Raw genomic sequence first — 12900 nt, 5'->3', positions numbered from 1 at the left:
ATAATCTCAAAACAGTGGGAAAATAAAATGTCCAAATTTATGAGACTAAATTTTGCATATTACCAAAAAAACTATATATATTTTTAGAACAAATTTCTTATTCCAAGATTGGAATATTACAATACATTTAAACTACTACAGCAATACACTTTTCATTTTTAGAGAAATATGTCATGAGTATTTGATTCCAAATTTGGACATTATTTAAGATTAAATATTTGTTTGAATATCTATTTTTATATTTTTGGACCACTTACCAATACTTGCTGTTCAAAATGGTGGTTTTTAATCTCTTTTTACATTAATATGCATGTACAGTAATATATACAGTATGTCTGTGCAGTAGTTATGGTTATAGTAATAATAATAGTATATATGCACATACAATAGTAATATATGTTCATGCAGTAGTATCATGTAGAGTAGTTGTAGAGTAGTATTAGTATACATGTACATAGAGTAGTAGTAGTGGTAGTAGTATATACTGTATGTGCATACAGTAATAGTATATTAGCATGTACAGTAGAGTATTAGTATAAATGTACATGCAGTGGTAGTATTATCATATACTGTATGTCACTTCATACAGTAGTACTATTAGTACTGTATATACTGTATATATATATACAGTAGTCATATTGTATAATGCACATACAGTAGTATTAGTATATTCACATATAGTGGTAGTACCAGTAAATATGTACCGTAATATAATATTTTTACATACAGTAGTATTGCAGTAGTATATAAGCTGGTACATACTGTAAGTGTTAGTACATATTTTGAGTGCTGAATAATTGAGTATCTTTACACTTTATACTACTGTGTAATGCCAAGTGTGCTTTGAGTAGTAGTAATAGTAGTAGTAATAATAGTAGTAGTAGAGGCAGTAGTAACAGTAGTGATGTGCTGTTGTGTTCTTACTTGAAGTGCAGCTCCTTGAAGGTGAAGTGAGTTTCTACAATTCCAGTAGTTTTGACACGAGTGCGCAACACATCCTGCTGTGTGGGAATGTAATCTGCTGTGGTGATCCTCTCCAAGTCGTTCAGGTAACTACAAACACATGCAGACTGAAACATCTTCTTTTTTACAAATACAGCCACAAATGTTGCTTAATAGATCAGATACTAATTTCTGCAGTTTTAAAATAATAATGGATCACAATAATTAATATTGTCACAATACCAGAATGTCAGTAGTTGATACCTTCAATATTCACTATTCTCCATATTCTCCATTATTGGATACCACGTAAAAAAAACAACTAACCCATGTATTTTACATAGACTCTTTAATTAGAAAGGGTTTGAAAGTGTCAAGTATTTAAGATTTGTGAGCAACAACAGAATTTAAGTATTAATATCAGCTGCCAAGATGAAAACATATGTTTAAAAGTGTTCTAAAACCTCTCAGTACATCAAAACAAACAATACTGTTAACATGAAGATTACAAATGTATAAATATGATCATAAATAATAATGGTCAACTATTTTACATTGTAAAATGAACAGCAGCGGCGTCAAGCCTTCGAGTATATAAAACAAACAATATTGTTATTGATATTCTTTTAATATGGTGGGAGTGCGATGACATGTCATTTGTAATAACATAGGCGAATAAAAAGAATATAACATATATTTAAAAACACATCTCTGTGTTTTTATTCATTGTTTGTGTCAACATTTCAGCCTTTTCTCATTATGTTATGTCTTTTTACATTTGTTGTTGCTTTTTGTTTATTATATTGTTTGTATGTGAATGGATATGAACATACACAGTTTGCTGCAAGCCGCCTCTGTCAGTCAAGGAGATTAAAAAAAATTGAAAGTGTTAGCCAGACAGGAACAGGATAGACTTTTGTGATCGGCGTTGAAAGGTATTAATCGGCGATGGCCAATCACATATTTTTTCACGGAAATCGGCCGATCGATCGGTGCATAACTCCAAAAAATTATTCTGACTAGCATTTTCCAAAAAAACGCCACCGAAGAGCAGCTACGACTGAACACTCAGCGGGTTTTCATAAATGTTGTGGTGTTCTCGTACTCAATTGTTATCCAGTTTTATTAGCGCAACAAAAATGAAAGCAGGAATACATTCAAAGGGTTGGTTGCCCCAGCCAATAAAATCTATAAATACAATTACATGCAAAATGCATATGTAATCAGAGTTGTTTTATTTGGCTCTTTATAAACAGAGAAATAATCCTCCTTGCGCTGTTGCCTTTAATAATGCAGCACTTCAGAAAGCACACAAAGAAACAAACATTCATCTTTTCACTGTGCTGAGGTCGTTTGTTTTCAGACATCAACAATTGAGCTCATCTGCTTGCAATATTAAAGAATCCAACCGCAGGCTCTGCTAAATAATCAGGTAATAGATCTAGCTTGCTAGTCTCTATGGCTCTCTGGGGAGCACAGAGTAGGGTATTTATTTATTTTTTTTCAGGAAAGAGACACCATTAGACCCATGGCAATATCTGCGGTAATATTATTACAGTAGTATTAGCGATCGTTCAGCACAATCATGGAAACAAACATGAGGATCCTCACATTTGAAGTGCTCTGCATGCTGCTGGCATACACCATCCACATTCTTTGTTGGTTTGTGCGATACATGCAATATAAATGACATACATTTGGCCTACGAATAGGTTGTAATACTGTGATCATATCGTGAAAATGCGCAATGACACATTTTAGCTGAAATCCTCAATGCAATGTAGTGTCCTTGTTAGCGAGCTAGCAGCGAGTTGCAAGTTGCTAATTCTCGCTTCCATGGTGGCAAATAAAGAGTGATGATCAAGTAAAATTACTCAGAGAACAGTAGTAGGTATGAAAACACTAACCTTATGACAGATTTCTGGCGACATCAAATGTCCACCATAATTCATGAAGTTAAAGGCCTACTGAAATGCGATTTTCTTATTTAAACGGGGATAGCAGGTCCATTCTATGTGTCATACTTGATCATTTCGCGATATTGCCATATTTTTGCTGAAAGGATTTAGTAGAGAACATCGACGATAAAGTTTGCAACTTTTGGTCGCTGATAAAAAAGCCTTGCCTCTACCGGAAGTAGCAGACGATATGCACGTGACGTCACAGGTTGTGGAGCTCCTCACATCTGCACATTGTTTACAATCATGGCCACCAGCAGCGAGAGCGATTCGGACCGAGAAAGTGACGATTTCTCCATTAATTTGAGCGAGGATGAAAGATTCGTGGATGAGGAAAGTGAGAGTGACGGACTAGAGGGCAGTGGGAGCGATTCAGATAGGGAAGATGCTGTGAGAGGCGGGTGGGACCTGATATTCAGCTGGGAATGACTAAAACAGTAAATAAACACAAGACATATATACCTGTATACTCTATTAGCCACAACACAACTAGGCTTATATTTAATATGCCACAAATTAATCCCGCATAATAAACACCTCCCCCCTCCCGTCCATATAACCCGCCAATACAACTCAAACACCTGCACAACACACTCAATCCCACAGCCCAAAGTACCGTTCACCTCCCCAAAGTTCATACAGCACATATATTTCCCCAAAGTCCCCAAAGTTACGTACGTGACATGCACATAGCGGCACGCACGTACGGGCAAGCGATCAAATGTTTGGAAGCCGCAGCTGCATGCGTGCTCACGGTACCGCGTCTGCGCATCCAACTCAAAGTCCTCCTGGTAAAAGTCTCTGTTGTCCCAGTTCTCCACAGGCCAATGGTAAAGCTTGACTGTCATCTTCCGGGAAATTTAAACAATGACACACCGGCTGTGTTATCCGGCACAACAGTCAGGGGTGCATTCTACGGCGGGGGTGCGTTATCCGGCACAACACCTGCCGCAATACACCGCTTCCCACCTACAGCTTTCTTCTTTGCTGTCTCCATTGTTCATTGAACAACTTGCAAAAGATTCACCAACACAGATGTCCAGAATACTGTGGAATTTTGCGATGAAAACAGACTTAATAGCTGGCCACCATGCTGTCCCAAAATGTCCTCTACAATCCGTGACGTCACGTGCGTGCGTCATCATACCGAGACGTTTTCAGCAGGATATTTCGCGCAAAATTTAAAAATTGCACTTTAGTAAGCTAACCCGGCCGTATTGGCATGTGTTGCAATGTTAAGATTTCATCATTGATATATAAACTATCAGACTGCGTGGTCGGTAGTAATGGGTTTCAGTAGGCCTTTAAGCTCATGACGCAATAAACGGAATGATGCAAACACGTTTGTAACTGGTTGGTTTCTTATACAATTCTGCCTTAGAGACTATGCATCTGTAAGTAATGTGCAACTATCATTATTTCATACATGTTTTTATTGATGAGTGCGAGTGTTTTTATTGATGAGTGTGCTGTTTAGGACTGCAATATTGTTCAAATATTTTACGTATATCTAGCTTGTGTGTTTAGCTGTTGTGTATCTGCTAGCTCCTAGTAGCTTATAGCCTACCATGTTTACCTTTTGTAAACGACTTGACTAAAATACATGAAAAGGCCAACCTTTTGTGCTCATTGGAGTACATTTAGATGTTAACTGGCTGTCTAGCTTTGCACAAGTAAACACACTGCAGTACTGCTTGTATCGGACATTATATCACACATTTTACATACAATCTGATATCATCCATTCTTGTTTTTATGCTGATATCACTATTGGGACACCACTAAGTACAACATTGATTCTGCTGCTTCATTGTACTTGTTCATAAATCACCACGTGGTCAAAGAGAACAGTGTTAATTTCCACTTTCTCATGCAGTCCACAATATTTCAGCCCGTTTTCTATGTTTTGTATTGCTGCAGAAATTATGATAATTTCTCGTGTATTTTATTTCTTTATTTTGAGTATAATACTTAGTTAAAGCATGAAGTTGTTGTATAACATGAGTCCAGACATTTCAGAAATAGCCTTTCTCCAATCATCACTTGTTTTTAATTAACTTCTTGTCCTCTTTGCAGTTTATGTAAATAATCAAGTGGCTGTGATTGTAATATAAATCACTTTACGGCAGAAAGACAAAAACACACACTTACTATGCCGCCGAGTCGTTGAGCTGGTATTCTCGCGAGCGAGCAAAGCAGCTCTGGATGCCGCCGTCGGCCCACAATCGCTTGATCACGTTGGCCAAGTCGTCAGGAAAGATGCCTTGCTCCTCAGCAGCGGCGGACAAAGCAAAGAGCTGCTGGGCGTCGTCCTGCAGGAGCACACACAAAATAAGACAACAAACAATTCAAATTATTTTACAACAAAGAGAACAATAACTCAATAATGATTAGTGAAGTAGTAATACGATGGGAATAACACTGTAATTGTATTTAATATGTTTATAGAATAACTCGGAAAAAAATAAATAAAAGGATTTTCAAAATTTCAAAAAAATGTCATATTTGAAAATCAAGCAGAATTTTATTGACAATGATTGAAAAAGAAGAGCTATTCATACGTTGTTTTCACTTCATACACATTTCTCATACATTGTTTGTTAAATGTTTGCACTCAATCTGTAAATTAAACAAAATAATATATAAAAGAATGAAAAATCAATAGAGTTCACATAAATAGTTTTTAATCAATTGTGATTCCAATACCGGTTATGGGGAGTGAGGTGCATTCATGAACCCCCGTAATTCTGATCATCAATATCACAACACACGCAAGTCCTTTTATGCACGTTTTCTATGTTCCTTATTGCTGCAATAATTATGATAATTTGGTGTGTATTGTATTTTTTAATTTTTTAATATATTACCAAGTTATCCATCCATCCATCCATCCATTTTCTACCACTTGTCCCGTTCGGGGTCGCTGGAGTCTCCCCAGCTGCATTCGGGCGGAAGGCGGTGTACACCTGGACAAGTCGCCACCTCATATTACCAAGTTATACTTTATTTATATAATTCAAGTATTCAAATTACTAGTCTGTTTAACTTGAATTTCACAAAGCTCCATAAAAATGAATTTTTTACTTGGAATTTTTTTTTTACAAAAATTTTGATATTTTCAATTTTTTTAAGTACAAGTTTGGCACCATTTTAGCACCAGCATTATTTTTTAAGTATTGATTTGGGATGAGTATCAGCTAAAATTTAAAAAATGCCCATCCCTAATCATGACCTTAACTTAATTAATTAATGTGATCACTGTTTCACCCAAAAACAATTACCACTCCACTTCAACTTAAAGACAACATAAGTCCATTCCAGACGGTTAATAATAAATAAGTGTACCTATCTCTATTTGACAAGTTTTACATGATCAAACTTTTTCTAACATTCCAAACTACAAAAAAATAAAATAATGTGTGATTTCTGCTGATATCGTCCATCTATCCATCCATTTTCTTCCGCTTATCTGAGGTCGGGTCGCGCGGGCAGCAGCCTCAGCAGAGAAGCCCAGACTTCCCTCTCCCCAACCACCTCGTCCAGCTTCTCCCGGGGGATCCCAAGGCGTTCCCAGACCAGCCCGGAGTCATAGTCCCCCCCAATGTACCCTGGGTCTTCCCCGTGGCCTCCTACCGGTCGGACATGCCCTAAACACCTGACCAGATGCCCAAACCCCCTCATCTGGCTCCTCTTGATGTGGAGGAGCAGCGGCTTTACTCTGAGCTCCTTCCAAATGGCAGAGCTTCTCACCCTATATCTAAGCGAGAGCCCCGCCACCCGACGGAGAAAACTCATTTTGGCCGCTTGTACACGTGATCTTCTCCAAGTCCACAAAGCACATGTAAAATGGTTGGGCAAACTCCCATGCACCCTCAAGGACCATTCCGAGAGTATAGAGCTGGTCCACAGGTCCGCGACCGAAAACGACACTGCTCCTCCTGAATCCGGGGTTCAACTATCCGGCGTAGCCTTCTCTACAGTACACCGGAATAGACCTTACCGGGAAAGCTGCGGAGTGTCATTCCACAATAGTTGGAACACACCGTCCGGTTCCCCTCCTTAAAAAGAGGAACCACCACTCTGGTCTGCCATTTCAGAGGCACCGCCCTAGATGTCCACACAATGCTGCAGAGTCTTGTCAACCAGAACAGCCCCACAGCATCCAAAGCCTGGAGGAACTCCGGGTGGCTCTAATCCACCCTGCCACCGAGGAGCACTCTAACTACTCCAGAAATAGGAGAATCTACCACACAATCCCCAGGCACTGTTTCCTTATAGGAAGATGTGTATGTGTAATTGAGGAGGTCTTCGAAGCATTCCCTCTTCTGATCCACAACATCCTGAGTCAAGGTCAGCAGCACACCATCACCACCATACACGGTGTTGAGGCCACAGCTCCGATCAGCTGCCTTGACAATAGACGCACAGAACATGGTCTACTCAGACTCAATGTCCCTCGTGACATGTTCAAAGTTTTTCTGGAGGTGGGAATTGAAACTCTCTCTGACGGCAGACTGCCAGATGTCCCCAGACGACCCTCACAATGCGTTTGGGCCTGCCCGGTCCGACCGGCATCGTCCCTCACCATCGTAGCCAACTTACAACCCTTCTCTTCACCCGAGTGTCCAAAACATGAGACTGCAAATCCGATGACACAACCACAAAGTTGATCATGGAACTGAGGTCTAGGGTGTCCTGGTTTCAAGTGCACATATGGACGCCCTTATGTTTGAACATGGTGTTCGTTATGGATAATCTGTGACGAGCACAAAAGTCTAGTAACAAAACACCACTCGGGTTTAGATCCGGGCGGCCGTTTCTCCCAATCACGCCTCTCCACGTTTCACTTTTGTGCCAACATTGTCGGTGGTGATATCGTGTCGGGTTAATATCAGTATCACAACTGAAGTGGACAAGTTGTTTCAGGACATGCCGAGAATAAATACTGATTTTTCTGAAAAAAAAATATATATATAAAAAAAAAAAGCTGTAATTTTATGAGCATATGGAATTACTTTTTCAGAAAAAGTCTTATCACAATTCAATGGTAATTGAGGATAAGCAAATAAAATTATGCGAGAAAAAAGGCAAGTAGCTCCCTGCCGCACACCTTTGAGAAAGGACAGGGAAGGTGGCCACGTGCCAAAAAAAAAAAAATTATATACTTTACGCTGTAAAAAGAAATGTCAGAAGATTTTACCTTAAATATAACAGCGGTACAGTAATTCGATGGAAAAACCAACGTACATTTTACAGTAACATTCTGGTGACTGAGCTGCCAATTTTTTAACGTAAAATCTACAGATTTTTTTTACAGTGTAGATTAACATGTTTTGCCAATAGAAATGTGGTAAACAGAGAATATGAACAAATGCAGAATCAAAGAGAACATGTGCAGCTGGTTAGCATGCTAGCAGGTTAGCAGGCTAGCTGTTAGAATGTGGTGGTCACATTAAAAAACATAAATACAAACGTTTACGTCATGAAGAGAGACCTTGGAGATGTCAGGCTTGTCCCTGACAGTTTGACTGTGTTTTAGTTTTTTCTCTGCGTTTGTCTTAGTTTTCTGTCCAGCACTTTTATTTTGTCTTTATTTCCTACTTGTCTCCCTGAGTGCTGTGTCCCCTCAGCTGTGGCTGATTGGCACCTGGCCACACCTGGTGTCAATCAGCCAGCTGCTATTTAAACCTGCCTTCCCCTCCAGTCAGTGCTGGATCATTGTCATTTCTACTTGTCGTTGTCAGTGTAGCTGGATGCGGTAGCGGTAAGCTATATTCTGTAGCTGTTTGTAGTCTGCTGTCTTTTTGTTCCTCGTCTTCCAGTTCTTGTTTCCCTGGCATCCTGTTTCCTGTTCCTAGTTCCTGGTTTGTGTTTTTTCCTTTATTTTATAAACATTAGTGATGTGTTCATGAGGCGTCATGAAGCGTTTCGACACATTGCAAAACTGTATTGATACTGTGTCGATACTGTGTCACTAAATACTGACATCTGCTGGACATTAAAAATCCCTACAGGCAACCTATGGACCGACTCAACTGACACTGATTTTTTGCCCTAGTACAGGGGTCACCAACCTTTTTGAAACCAAAAACTACTTCTTGGGTACTGATTAATGCGAAGGGCTACAAGTTTGATACACACTTAAATAAATAAATATATTGTCATTTGTAAGTTACACGTAAGTGTGATTTAAACAAGAATAGCTAAATAAATACATTTATATATATAAAAAAAATGGGTATTTCTGTCTGTCATTCCGTCATACTTTTTTTTTTCCTTTTACGGAAGGTTTTTTGTCGAGAATAAATGATGAAAAAAACACTTAATTGAATGGCTTAAAAGAGGAGAAAACACGAAAAAAATTAAAATACAATTTTGAAACATAGTTTATCTTCAATTTCGACTCTTTAAAATTCAAAATTCAACCGACAAAAAGAAGAGAAAAACTAGCTAATTTGAATTTTTTTGAAAAAATAAAAAAGATAATTTATGGAACATCATTAGTAATTTTTCCTGATTAAGATACATTTTAGAATTTTGATGACATGTTTTAAATTGGTTAAAATCCAATCTGCACTTTGTTAGAATATATAACAAATTGGACCAAGCTATGTTTCTAACAAAGACAAATCAGTATTTCTTCTAGATTTTCCAGAACAAAATTTTTAAAAGAAATTCAAAATACTTTGAAATAAGATTTAAATTTGATTCTACAGATTTTCTAGATTTGCCAGAATATTTTTTTTGAATTTTAATCATAGTAAGTTTGAAGAAATATTTCACAAATATTCTTCGTCGAAAAAACAGAAGCTAAAATATTTATTATTCTTTACAATAAAAAGAAGAAGAAAAAATTACTTGAACATTGATTTAAATTGTCAGGAAAGAAGAGGAAGAAATTTAAAAGGTAAAAAGGTATATTTGTTTAAAAATCCTAAAATCATTTTTAAGGTTGTATTTTTTCTCTAAAATTGTATTTCTAAAAGTAATAAGAAGCAAAGTAAAAAAATAAATGAATTTAATTAAACAAGTGAGGACCCATCCATCCATCCATTTTCTACCGCTTATTCCAAGTGAAGACCAAGTCTTTAAAATATTTTCTTGGATTTTCAAATTCTATTTGAGTTTTGTCTCTTTTAGAATTAAAAATGTCGAGCAAAGCGAGACCAGCTTGCTAGTAAATAAATAAAATTTAAAAAATAGAGGCAGCTCACTGGTAAGTGCTGCTCTTTGAGCTATTTTTAGAACAGGCCAGCGGGCGACTGATCTGGTCCTTACGGGCTACCTGGTGACCGCGGGCACCGCGTTGGTGACCCCTGCCCTAGTATATACAATAATATAAACCAAGTCATTGTATTTCATTTAGGATTATTTCATATCTTCATTTAAATAAAAATATATTTTTATCTTTTTTAGATACAGTCAATAAATAATGTGAACATGTATCATAACATGGAAATCTAAGAGAACGTGTTGTGGATGATTGTGAACTGGGAATTTTTTTAATTGTATTTTTTTACACATTTTTATAAAAAAAAAATAAAAAAAAGTTTTTCCGACGTTTTAGACGATTTCTCTTCTTAGTTATTATTTCTCCGGCTGTAGAAAAGAGCCACTCACAGGGTACAGAGGAGGCGTCAGTGCGACACAGTTTGCGTATCGGTCACGTGACCAAAACAGCTCATGATCGGTCACGTGACTTTCTAAAAGCGGTACGCGCACCGACACAGGGTTTTGCTCTATGAGCTCGACGCATGCGCCGATGCATCGGTGTTGCCGGACCCATCACAATAAACATTAAATCTTGTTTTCCCGCACAATGCCTTCCGCCTTCTCTGCATCTTGGTGTTCGGCACCTACAAACTCTGACATAATGATCCAGCCTAGTACGAACCTCGCGGAGATTTCCTTGGCGGAGAGACTTAACAAAGCTTTATCGTTGATGGCCGAATCAAAAAAAAGCTTTGCCTCTTTTTGTGATCCCTCCCACCCATCCCTGTCCTGTGTTGGTTTCTCGTGGGACGTCTTGGATCCGTCCCTTGAGGGGGGGGCTATGAGTAGCTGTGCAGCTGGGGAGGCACAGCTACTCCTCACCCCAGTGGGTCTGCAACAGACGGCGCCATCCTCTCCGGTGGGCCGGCAGACGCCACCATGCAGTCCGGTGGGCCGGCAGACGCCACCATGCAGTCCGGTGGGCCGGCAGCAGAGGGCGCCACCATCCTCTTCTCCGGTGGGCCAGCAGCAGAGGGCGCCACCATCCTCTTCTCCGGTGGGCCAGCAGCAGAGGGCGCCACCATCCTCCTCTCCGGTGGGCCAACAGATGCCGCCACCATGCACTCCGGTGGGCCAGCAGAGGGTGCCACCACCATCCTCCCCGGTGGGCCAGCAGAGGGCGCCACCACCATCCTCCCCGGTGGGCCAGCAGAGGGCGCCACTACCATCCTCCGCGGTGGGCCAGCAGAGGGCGCCACCACCATCCTCCCCGGTGGGCCAGCAGAGGGCGCCACCACCATCGTCTCCGGTGGGCCAGCAGAGGGCGCCACCACCATCGTCTCCGGTGGGCCAGCAGAGGGCGCCACCACCATCGTCTCCGGTGGGTTCTCCCACACCGGCGGACGAGCCGCCTCGCCAATTGCGGCGGCGTTCAACTCGCCGTCGCCACCTAACTCTTCCCCGCTGGTTGCGGGGACACTTAGCCTGGTGGCCCACCTCCTTGTCCTCCCTCCACCCTCCCGTGACTTTGGACTTTTTTGGGGCGGGGGGGTTCTAGAACGTCTGGTATCCGTTATAGGAAGGGGGGCTACTGTCAGGCTTGTCCCTGACAGTTTGACTGTGTTTTAGTTTTTTCTCTGCGTTTGTCTTAGTTTTCTGTCCAGCACTTTTATTTTGTCTTTATTTCCTACTTGTCTCCCTGAGTGCTGTGTCCCCTCAGCTGTGGCTGATTGGCACCTGGCCACACCTGGTGTCAATCAGCCAGCTGCTATTTAAACCTGCCTTCCCCTCCAGTCACTGCTGGATCATTGTCATTTCTACTTGTCGTTGTCAGTGTAGCTGGATGCGGTAGCGGTAAGCTATATTCTGTAGCTGTTTGTAGTCTGCTGTCTTTTTGTTCCTCGTCTTCCAGTTCTTGTTTCCCTGGCATCCTGTTTCCTGTTCCTAGTTCCTGGTTTGTGTTTTTTCCTTTATTTTATAAACATTAAATCTTGTTTTCCCGCACAATGCCTTCCGCCTTCTCTGCATCTTGGGGTTCGGCTCCTACAAACTCTGACAGGAGAAGGCTGCTGTGTGCATATGATGTGATAATGTTTATTCACATTTGTTCTGTAATAATTAGCTTGACTCATGAACTTGCGGATAATTACAGCTACGTCGCTAATGAAGCTGTACCTTTGAAGCCCGAGTCCAAATCACAACCACTAAAATGGTACAAATTGATGTGGCATTCAAAGACAGGGCTGTGTTTTTTGTTTTGTTTTTTAAGTCACAGAAGAATAATGTGTCATTTCTCATATGCACACTCCATTAGATACACCAGTAGCAAGCAACATTATACATTTCCACTTCAACACAAAATATTGGAATATCTTACCAGCCTGCCAGAGCTGCTGTAGTCAATGTTGAGGCTGACCATGGCTTTAACGATGGCCATGATGGACTGAATGGTGTTACTGTAAACCACAGCGCAATACTGCTTACACTCGTCTTCCGAGTAGCCGTCCTCGTGGATGATCCTGAGAAGGTTGCATTATTAATATGATATTAATGTGAGGATAAGCATAAGAAGAAAAAAAAAATAAAATAAAAAAAATAAATATATATATATATATATATATGTACATACATATATACATACACACTTATATATATATATACACATACATATAATTGTGTGTGTGCGTGTGAACAAATAATATTAATTTGGAGGATATTTTATTAATATAGAGGATATATCCATCCATCCATTTTCTACCGCTTGTCCCTCTCGGGGTCAAGGGTGGTG

At 40.0% G+C, this 12900-nt stretch overlaps 1 protein-coding gene across 2 annotated transcripts in view; it reads right to left on the bottom strand.

The window, feature by feature from the left end:
• The window catches only part of LOC133570857 (guanine nucleotide-binding protein G(i) subunit alpha-2-like), an 89873-nt gene that overhangs the window by 9048 nt on the left and 67925 nt on the right, over positions 1–12900 (bottom strand). For both annotated transcript variants that reach the window (XM_061923610.1, XM_061923611.1), the window contains exons 3-5: positions 12490–12631; positions 5052–5212; positions 925–1053 (exon numbers count right to left, since the gene is read on the bottom strand). In XM_061923610.1, coding sequence (XP_061779594.1) covers positions 925–1053; positions 5052–5212; positions 12490–12631 — 432 coding nt within the window. The remainder of the gene's footprint in view (positions 1–924; positions 1054–5051; positions 5213–12489; positions 12632–12900) is intronic.

Source organism: Nerophis lumbriciformis, linkage group LG28 (assembly GCF_033978685.3).
Source record: "Nerophis lumbriciformis linkage group LG28, RoL_Nlum_v2.1, whole genome shotgun sequence".
Classification (NCBI taxonomy): domain Eukaryota; kingdom Metazoa; phylum Chordata; class Actinopteri; order Syngnathiformes; family Syngnathidae; genus Nerophis; species Nerophis lumbriciformis.
The sequence above is the reverse complement of the archived record's forward strand: the minus strand, read 5'-3'. Positions and strand labels throughout refer to the sequence as shown.